We start from the raw sequence: 10873 nt of genomic DNA, 5'->3' as shown, positions 1-10873 counted from the left end.
TGAAGGTCCGAAAACGCTGGAAATTAAAAGCAATGTTAACGTGAATTTTTGTTGCACGTGGTCGTAACATGAAGCTATTACGTAATAGCTTCATGGTCGTATCATGCATGCACTGTACTGCGTGCCCGTGTGTATAACGTATTTCGATATGGCTGTTGGTTGTGCGAAAGACGAAATCAGAGAGCAGGAAGTGGAAAGCGAACTACCCGATTTCGTTTTCGCTGTCTGCGTTTTTCCAAACAGAATCAGGGGGTAGAAAGCGTGTTCTGATTTTGTTTTTAATATATAACAAACACAGGTATAGAATGAGGTATCAGAGAGGACCAAAAGTATTTCTGATTTCGTTCTTCTGTTTTTGATCTCCAAAAATGAAATCACAACGGGGTTTTTCTCGTTGGGATTTCGTTTTTGTGTTTCCAAAGACCAATCCATGAGGTTGACTTCCGTTTTTGCTCTACGAAAATCAGGAATGAAAAACAAATTATCCATTAGTACCCTGATTCTACACGTCCACTTCAAGCTCACTTATTTCTTTGCGCAGTTAACCAGAAAACAATACATACATGCACAGTATCAGTCAGAACAAAAACTTATCAAATATAATGGAAAGAGATTGTCTGTAGAGACAAAGCTGGTAAAACCTAGATAATCTCTGCATGTCACAAAAAATGTATATACCGGTCTGCATTGAGTCAGCCAGATTCAAATAAAACGCTCTGGAAAGTCTATCGGTTGTCGATATGTCTACTCCAATACTTCCCATGTCTGTTAATTTCCTTACATAGTCATAAAAAAATCTAACCACTCAGAATGCGTTTCCCTCCTCCTCTTCCTCTCAAAGGAAGTAGAGGAACGGTCACCAATGACAACGAGCGAGATATCAAGATGATATCACTCGAAGTCCGCTTCGCGCTCAGAGGGAAACGCTTCGACTCCTCATCGTGGTTAGGTGTGGGGACACTAGTGTGTCGTAAGAAAACGATACATACTATAGAAATGATCCCTAAAAGTATGATCTTAATACTTATGTGAATTATATAATTTATAAATATTAAATACTACTAATGAAGAATAGTTACTATTTCCGCAAATCCATATTTTAATGAGCATAAATCTCACTTAGACATTCATTTCAAACGCTAAACTATATTGGATATATACATAAATACTAAGATGTATTAAGTATATTTAGTGTTTGGGAAATGATTAGTGTTTGGGTGAAATTATTTGACAAAAAGGGGTAAAAATAATTTTTGCAAATCGCCAGTAAAGGGCTGCTACATTGGATGTCTCATGAATATTCATTTTGTAGTGTAAATATTCAGACCGGTTTTATTTTTTAACCACTGCATAAATTTGTGGCTGGCTTGCAGAGCAAATAGTCATTACTAGTATTCTTTTATTTCCCAAAATAGAAAAATGGTAATCAAACGAAATATTTCAGTATTTGAATGATATCATTATTTTAATGATTTTTATAAAATGTACTTGAAAGCTAGATAATTACGGGGATAATTATGATGATGGATTTTATTATTCCATTATAGTTAGAAATTCCTTTAGAATCTTGAGCCTAGATAATAAAAAATAGTTAAATTGGGAAAAGTCATAGACAAGATGATTGCTTTTTAATCACAACGATTTTTATCCCTTTTTTATACTCATACAAACGTTGTTGACATAAAATATGGTATGATTTTAAAGACTACAGAGAAACGTCACGGGCTATAAATAATTATATGATGCAATCGATTGGAAATAAATACGGAAGTAAACACGTTGACCATTCCTCGCTGTACTGTGTATACTTCTAATACAGCATGATCTCAATGCATGCATGTACATGTTGCATCGCAAGCTGCAAGAGACGAGATGGTGCAATAATAGCCAATACTCGATTTGACATTCCAGGGACGGGGTTTTTCTCTATTTTGATGGCAGTGGCAATTCTGTACAGGAGCATGTATATAGTCGCTTGTTTCACTAACTGAAAATCATTTAGATGTACGAGAATCCTCAATTTTGACGTCTTGTTTCCGCCATCTAACTCCGCTCAACATGAACGACATTCGATAATGATTTAGCAACTGTTTTCTGCACGCAATCATGACAATGCAGCAGTAATATGATTTTTGATATGAGATAGCCTTTGCTTTGCTTTTTTTGTAGCAACATGCAGTGACGGGATATTTCTTCATCCACTTGCCTTATCCATGTTGTCAAGATCTAACGTCGACGTTAAACATTTCCTAAACTCATAATTCTTGACTATCTTGAGCCTTTTATTGAGGTCAATATTCTCCAAGGAGTTAGCCGAGTTTAGAGCAAATCTAAAATTAAAAATGGCATCTCCAGAAAGGACTATCGCTAAAGATTTTACGGCTTTGATGAAGAACATTAAGAGCTTTTCAAATGGCCAGGCTGTTGTCACAAAGTGGGATGATAAAAATCTGGGAAATTTTGAAGTCACTATCTCTCCAAACGATGGATGCTACAAGGAAGGGGAGTTTGTGTTTGAGGTGAGTTCAATATAACAAAATATAAACCATTCAGTCACTATTAGTATTATAACCATCATAACTTATTTAAGGGTTACAAACGATAATGAAAACTACTCAAACAGTACAAAACTGTACTCAACGGAAGAAAAAAACTCTCCATCATTTCCAGTTGATTTTAATGATTAAACTCATTCGTGCCAAGCTCAATCCGAATGCTGAATGAGGAAGGGATTGTATAAGAATAATGATATGCCTAATAATGTAAATTTACCTTGTCGGGTAGTTGATGTTAATTCTTTAAAACAACAATATTGAAAATAAAAATAATTTGTAAATACTGATAACAATAACAATTACAAGTGGACAATGCTGTGAAGATTTATAGTACTGATTTATTACAATTCTAATGTAATTTCAATTCAATATCCGATATCTAACTTTCAGTTCAGATTTCCATTTCAATCTTAATTTTAATGTCAATAACATTATTTTTTTTCAAATGCTACCCAGTGGGTAGCATTTGCACGTGTATATCATACTTGACTATATGTGATTGTTTGATTTTCTGTAAATATGTTCATTTTCTATGCTATGTTATGTATGTTTAATACCATGTAAAAATGCAAATTTCCACTTATTTATTTATCTGGACAATAAATACTACCTTATGAACCTTATGAATTCTCTAATTCTATCAAAGAAATATCAACCCAAAAAAAAGGCCAAATACAAATTGGCATAATTGTTATTTCAATGATAGTGATAACATGTTCATAAGAATGCACTTCACAGCTTCATAATCTCAATCTAATACTGGCTAGTATAGCTTGTAAATTTTATTGTTTTGCCTTTGCCAATAAGAACATCTTTTTATTCATTCCCTTTTCCAGATTTTCATGGAATCCTGCGACGATCTCCCAAGACTGTTCTGTAAGACTGCCATCTACCATCCCAATATCGACACTATCCAGGATCCTGACGGGGAAATATGCATCAATCTCTTTGACGTTGATATGTGGAACACGAACTGCAGCATGCAGGATCTCGTCCAAGGTCTGCTCTTCTTGATGTACAACCCTAACCTTGAGGACCCTCTATGTGGCGCAGTGAACTGTTCTTCCATGGAAGAATTCGAAGAGGATGTTCAGACGGCTATAGCTGGTGGAAGGGTAGGGGACTATCTGTTTCCGGTGAACCCTCGATATGCAAGACTGCATCCTGCTGCGGATGTGGAGGAGAAGGATAAGGTGGAGGAGAAGGATAAGGAGGAGGAAGACGAGAAGGTGGGGAAGGATGAAAGACAGAAGGATGGAGAGAGGACTGGATTGATAGAAGAAGTGAAGGATGGAGATAAAGATGAAAGGACAGGAGTGAATGGATGCAAGGACGACCTTGAAAAGAAGCCAGAGGGGAATGCTGACCTTGAGGAGAGATACTTCGGCATCAAAGAGTACATCCCTGGAGATGATGAAGATGATTATTATGAAAATGAGGAGGAGGAGGAGACTGATGATTCCTCTGTGTTAACTGATCTTGATGATCCTGACAATGACGACACTGACGTCGTTCACGATGAGGAGCTCTTTGAACTCTTTGACAAGGTTGATGAAAGCGTTGACGACGAAAACCGCAAGAACCTGGACAGCACTGCCGTTGTCAGCTGGAGCAAAATGGTCTATGGGGCTGGAAACAAATCGCACATTGACAAAGTCCGAGTACTAATCGATGACGTGTCTGCTGTTGAAAACTCTTCTGAAGGGGCTAATAAAGAAGCTGGAAATGCTGCTGGTTCAGCATTGAACAGAATTCCCTCAGGGATTCAGAGACCCACTGTTGCTTCAAGGTTCTACTGTGCTTTACAGACTCGTGCCTTCAGACGATGGTTGGTATGATGATAATGATATGCATTCATGCTCAACTTTTCAGGGCAAAAATTAATGCTATTTGGAACATATAGAAGAAATACAATAAGTACTTATAATGCTTGATTTTTTATAGGCTCAAGCAAGATAAGACTCTAGAAAGCCTTATGTCATGAATATAGAAAATAGTTAATACAAGAAGTACTTACGCTTATTGACTCAAGCGAGCTAAAAGATAAAGCCGCATATTTTTTCATGGATTATTCTTCTCCAGTGTATACAAACCCAGAAACATTGATCTCCTTGACAAAAAGTCAATCTCAAAATCTCTTTTTTGTGTGTGTATTTTGTTATTTAATAGCTCGGTATTTTACAATAACGAGAAAGGGTGCATTTAAAAACAACTTTTTCAGTCTAAAAAGTTTGAGTTAAACATATGTACCTTATTATGTTCCCTGATAATTCTTTGACTTACGTTGGTGTGGGTTCATCATTCATGGCCATTAAAGAGATACAATTAATTGATTGTAATGTATATTGATCATATATATGATTTCATGTTACACTGTTTTGATAAGTTTGCCAAGATTGACAATAGTGTTTACATACATTACCTTATTTGTCTTCCATTCACATCAATTTTTGTGAGGCTAAACATCAGATTTTGCAGAAGTTACATTGAAGAGGGGTTGTTTTTTTGTCTTTCAGATGGATGGTTTATCCATAATGATCTTTATCTGTATTGTGCTGAAAAGTGCAATTATCTTATATTTGTGTACTTTTTTTTGTCGTGAAGAAATATGCAGTTGAAATGTGATTGTTTCTTAAAATTGCAGCTTTCATTTTATGGTTGATTCTTGTTATAACATCGATGAATGAGTTATTATCATTAATTTATAATACAATTATTTAGGGTGCAATAATGCCTTTCATGTGATAATTTTTTTCCAACTTATGCAAGGCTGACTTGATATTTCCAACGATTACTTTAAAAACGTACCAACTGTGTAAAAACATTACTGAAAGGAATCTTTACCTTAGGGATATTTCTTTAACCAACTAACATAAGTTTGTAATTTGAATTAATAATGATGTTGCCAATTTGTAGAGTGGTTGTTTTCAGAACTTTATTGAGAAAAACATTTCTCAAAGAGAATTATAAATCATGTTTATTTATCTACTTTTGCCTTTTTCTTGTATTTTTTTAAAAACATAGCACATTTTTAATCATAAATTATTGGTCTATATTGTTTTCACTTATGACTGATATTCTAAACCTCTTAGTTATTATATGTGTGTGTGTATTTGAGTTTTGTCAGACGTGGATCAATCAGATATGATTACGCTGGGACCGACCTTTAACGACACCATCCGAAAGACGTGCCCGGGGCTCGAACCTCGAACCTCTGCATCAATTTGTAACTTCCCCACATAGCTTGGATTACAGGCGCACGCCACAACGCCCAGTTATATAGGCATGTGAAATGGGACAAAATTTATATCCATGGAGGCATGGAGCATTGTAAAAGAAAATGTGCAAATTAATATGTTTGTATATGTTGTCATACTTGTCAACTTAAAAAGATTATGTATTAAAAATACAAAAAGTTACTTGTTTGTATTATGCTTTTATTTTATTTTTGTACTGTTGTTTATTTACCCATTTTTGTCTTGCCTGCATTGCATTGTTTGCAGAGGGATACCACTTTTCACATGTCGCCGAATGGCAGTGACCCTTTCCCCAGGGCTCGACATTAGCAGTGGCCTGTTGGCCCGGGGCAACCTCAATTGAGAGTTGGGCCACCAAAATTCTGTAAAAACCAACACTTGGTGGCCCGGTCGGGCTACCAAAGTTTTGATAAATTGTAATATTTTCTATTGTTTTAGGACCACCAAATTTGCTTTTCAGCCATCAAAAATATGAAATTAATGATTTTGGTGGACCAATTGGGCCACCAAGTAAAAAAGTTACTGTGGAGCCTTGCTTTCCCCATTCATTCACCAACTCTGCTACCTACTTAAAACCAGATACTTGCCTAAAAATATTTTTGACTTAAAATTATTCTAGATTATAATTCTTTTTCATTTCTTTTAAGAAAATTCTATTGCCTGTAGTTTATGAATCAATTACCTTCATGTATTGTGGCTCTCCTCCCCCCTCTCTCCCCTTCCCTCCCCCTCCTATTCATTCTTTCTCTTTTCCATTCATTCTTTCTTTCTTTTTTATTTCTTCAAATATGATTCATTTATTCAGTGACTCATTTTTCTATTATTTGATTTTTCAAATGTCTTTTTGATATATCTATCTGGCCATGATGGTGTGGTAAATTGCCAATTCGTCTTCTGCCAACTCATCCACTCACCACATGGTCTACCTTCATTTAGTCTAATGCCAGTGGCAGACCGTGACCTGAAGGAGACAAATGATTGGAGGGGCACTGTATTCTTTGTGAACAATGCTGTGCCCCTCCAATGCTTTGTCTCCTCCGGGTCACTGTCCGCCACTGTCTAATGCCATTCCGTCTATCAACATTTCGTCCAACAACCATTTGGTCCTATCATCACTTCGTCTAATCACTAGTTCGTCTATGACCATTTCATCTCATAACCAGTTGGTCTAATATTCGTTTTATCATCATTCATTTTGCCCAATTAACACTTAATCTAATTAGACCAAATGGTATATGGACTAAATGGCTATTGGACCAACTGGTTATCAGACAAAATGGTGAGTGGACTAAATGGCAATTAGACCGTGTGGATAGTGGACGAACTGATGGTAGACCAAATGAGTAGACGAGTTGGCAATTGGAGGAATTGGCATTGGACCAAATGAAAGTAAACCGATGGTGTCAGCTGATGTCAGAATCGGACCACCTGCTAGTACATGTTGGCCAACAGGCCAAGTAATGGTAACTAAATAATTATATGAATTCAGGGGACTAGAAGTTGATGCACTATTTGTTCAGGAAGTGATTAGCACACAGAAGCTTTTAGTTACCAGGATATTGTCAAAAGGTTATTTCCCTTATTCAGTGATCACTGAGAAATTGACAATGTAGGGATGACCAGAGTTATATCTCAATGGAAATGACCTTAATGGTGACATATACAATACAGGTCATGTAATGAGGATTTAAAAAGTTCACCCCATCGACAATTGATTTGGACGAATTGAGACAAATCAGGCAAGGATAGGAGCGGAACGTATCAAACTTCGCCTATTTGCACAAAACGTTTTATGTACATGCATGTCCTAATAAGTATACAAATGAGAGGTGATGATGTCACTATTTCTTTTATACTTCAAGTAACTTCATCATTATTCTGAAAACTAGGTTTTTATGAGGCGCCGATTGTACCAATATTATATAGAACAATTATTTGTTATATAATCATTATTTATTAAATAATAACTATTATTTATATATAATTTACATTTTATTTGTAAATAATTACTATTATATAAAATAACATTTCTAACTATTTATATATAATTCCAAGTAATACTTCATTATTTGTAAATAATAATAGTTCGACATTCCATTATTTATAAATAATGATTATTTGTTTTCCATTATTTATAAATAATGATTATTTGTTTTTCATTATTTATAAATAATGATTATTTGTTTTTCATTATTTATAAAAAATGATTATTTGTTTTTCATTATATATAAATAATGATTATTTGTTTTTCATTATTTATAAATAACGACCATTTGTTTTTCATTATTTATAAATACTGATTATTTGTTTTTCATTATTTATAAATAATGATTATTTGTTTTTCATTATTTATAAATAATGATTATTTGTTTTTCATTATTTATAAATAAAAATTTTTGTTTTTCATTATTTATAAATAATGACACTACATACTTCATTATTTATTAATAATTGCAATTCGTTTTTCCATTATTTTTAAATAAGTTTGTCAAGTTTTCTATTATTTATAAATAATAATTATTTATAAATAATAGAAAACTTGACAAACTTATTTAAAAATAATGGAAAAACGAATGGATATATTTCATTTAATCAAAAATGGAATAAACGAGTGTTCAATATTAGCTACGGTATTCAATTTTATGACGTGATGTGCATATTTTTATTTATTTTTTCAAAGTGAATCTTCTAAAATGTCATAAATTTCTGATTTTACATCTGATTTCGATAAAGATTTCCAGTGTTTCACTTGTTTGATTTTTCCCCTTTTTTTCAAATTTATTTTTTTGTTGAGGTTGACCTTTGACATGGTTATCATCGGGCCCATTGCAGGAAGGTTTGCATTTGAATTCAACTTGAAGGAAAAGTCCACCCCAACCAAAAGTTGAACAAGCATAACACTGAAAATTTCATCAAAATCGCATGTAAAATAAGAAAGTTATGACATTTTAAATATTTGCTTAATTTCACAAAAAAGTTATATGCACATTCTGGTCGGTATGCAAATGAGGAGACTGATGACGTCATCCACTCACTATTTCTTTTGTATTTTATTATATGAAATATTCTAATTTTGTCCTCATTGCCAAGTGAAACGGCAAACAATTCTTCTGTGAACATGCGGGATTAGCATTAATACTATATGGCAAGGGCGGAAATCCCAGGGGGGACGTGTCCCCCCTACCCAAAATAGTAGGGGGGACACAATATCAAATGTCTCCCCTACTATTTTTGGTCTTTTATGACGGAGAAAAATACATCACTTCACAATCAAAATAATACATGTATTTTGGACTAAATGAAAATACATTTTAGTGAAAACTTTTTTTTTTTTGGGGGGGGGTTAAAATTACCTAACATTTTGGGTAGTAGGCCCTGGTCCCCCTACCTTTGGGGACAGATTTCCACCCATGCTATATGGTTCAGTCAAGTTGGTCCTTATTGTCAAATCTAAAAAAAATGAAATATTATATAATTCAAACAATAAAAAACAAAAGAAATAGTGAGGGACATCATCGTCTGTCTCATTTGCATGTCACTGAATAAGCAAAACTTTAAAATTTCATAACTTTCTTTTTTAACATCCGATTTTGATGAAATTTTCAGCGTTATGCTAGTTTGATTTTTCTATATTTATTCAGATCAACATTTTTCTGGGTGGACTTGACCTTTAAAATTATCACTTGTAAGTCTAGAATGTACTCTTCTGATTGGTTGGAATCAAGTTGCAATGGTAGACCATGGACCTATTACGAAATAGGTCCATGGGTAGACCAATTCCATTTTTTACATTATGATAGGCAGATTTCAAAGCAAGATATTATGTAAGCATGCCTTACATAGCTGGATGCAGAATTGTATAGACCTGGGGCCCATTTCATAAAGAGTTAAACTGTTATAACTTTGCCATTATGGCAACTACCATGGTAACCTTGATTTTGATTGGCTGCTGAGCCCTGTTGCCAAGGTAGTTGCCATAATGGCAAAGTTACAACAGTTGCAAGTCCTTTATGAAACGGGCCCCAGATGACTAGAATAGCACACCAATGAACACCATAAAAGTATTTGTTGCATGTTTAGTTTGAATGCATTAACAAGTTGCTATAACAATGTACTTGGCCAACTTTGAAATACCAGTCGCTAGTGGACGCATTGTTGTTTTTGTGTGGATCTAATACAAAACAAAATTTAAAAAAATATATGAATAATCAAGACATCAAAGTCGATATTTATCTCAGATATTTAACCACCATGTCACTTTTAGTACGAATGACCTTCTTTTGATCATTCGTAGAAAGGAAACCCGAACTGGCTTATTGATTTGGGGAGTTGCAATTAAGTGCATCTGTGTCTGCAACTAGAAATTCGAAGTTTATTTACATGTAGTACTTTGGTGCTTAAATGTTTTTCGCACAAATAGTTGCAATTGAACTCAACAAAATAAAGCACAATTTAATAATACATGCATTTGATTGGGCGACAATCAATTTGCATTTGATTCTTTCTTTTGTGTTCAATTGCAACTCTTTCTGCCACACGCCTCCAAGGAGGGCATCATGCAGATGTATGTCAATACTTTCACAGACAACTGTTAAAAGCTACTGAAATCCTTGCATCTGATTGGCTGAGAGCAGATTAGTTGGTGAAAATCACTGAGAAGACTCTTCCTGAAATGCTCTCTAAGTATACACTCTGGCCCGTATTCTAAATTCAGGTTTAACTTAGACAATGGTCTAACTCTGTGCTAAAATTATGAGAAGCCAAAAGTGTCAACATTTGTATTGCATCAATAGAATTATAGGGGTAATTACATAGCCGAGATCACTCCTTTTTATGTTTACTCTGCTCTTTCCTGGTTCTTTGATTGTGAAGACAATTATCCGAATTCCTAGATAATTGAGAATGATTTGAGAGTCAAATGAGTTGAAATATTATACTGTTAGTGATTTATGTCACAATTTGCTTTCCATACTTAAACCACAACTTTAAACCTGAGTTTAAATTAAACCCGACTTCAGAATACGGGCCTCTGGCTCAGAAACAAACAGTCAAATAACACAA

General features: G+C 34.3%; 1 protein-coding gene and 1 non-coding gene across 2 annotated transcripts; one reads left to right on the top strand and one right to left on the bottom strand.

The window, feature by feature from the left end:
• Nucleotides 1-800: 800 nt before the first annotated feature.
• Nucleotides 801-1019, bottom strand: LOC129268923 (small nucleolar RNA U3). The gene has a single exon (XR_008585351.2). It is a non-coding gene; the product is annotated as a small nucleolar RNA U3 (small nucleolar RNA).
• Nucleotides 1020-1761: 742 nt separating this feature from the next.
• LOC129268505 (uncharacterized) lies at nt 1762-5974 on the top strand. The gene is made up of 2 exons (XM_054906054.2): nt 1762-2519; nt 3392-5974. Exons 1-2 carry the CDS (start codon nt 2343-2345, stop codon nt 4391-4393), a joined length of 1179 nt encoding a protein of 392 aa, XP_054762029.2. The 5' UTR covers nt 1762-2342; the 3' UTR covers nt 4394-5974.
• The last annotated feature ends 4899 nt before the right edge of the window (nt 5975-10873 follow it).

Source organism: Lytechinus pictus, chromosome 9 (genome assembly GCF_037042905.1).
Source record: "Lytechinus pictus isolate F3 Inbred chromosome 9, Lp3.0, whole genome shotgun sequence".
NCBI classification, from domain to species: domain Eukaryota; kingdom Metazoa; phylum Echinodermata; class Echinoidea; order Temnopleuroida; family Toxopneustidae; genus Lytechinus; species Lytechinus pictus.
Note: the sequence above shows the minus strand (reverse complement) of the source record. Positions and strands in the feature narration are given on the sequence as shown.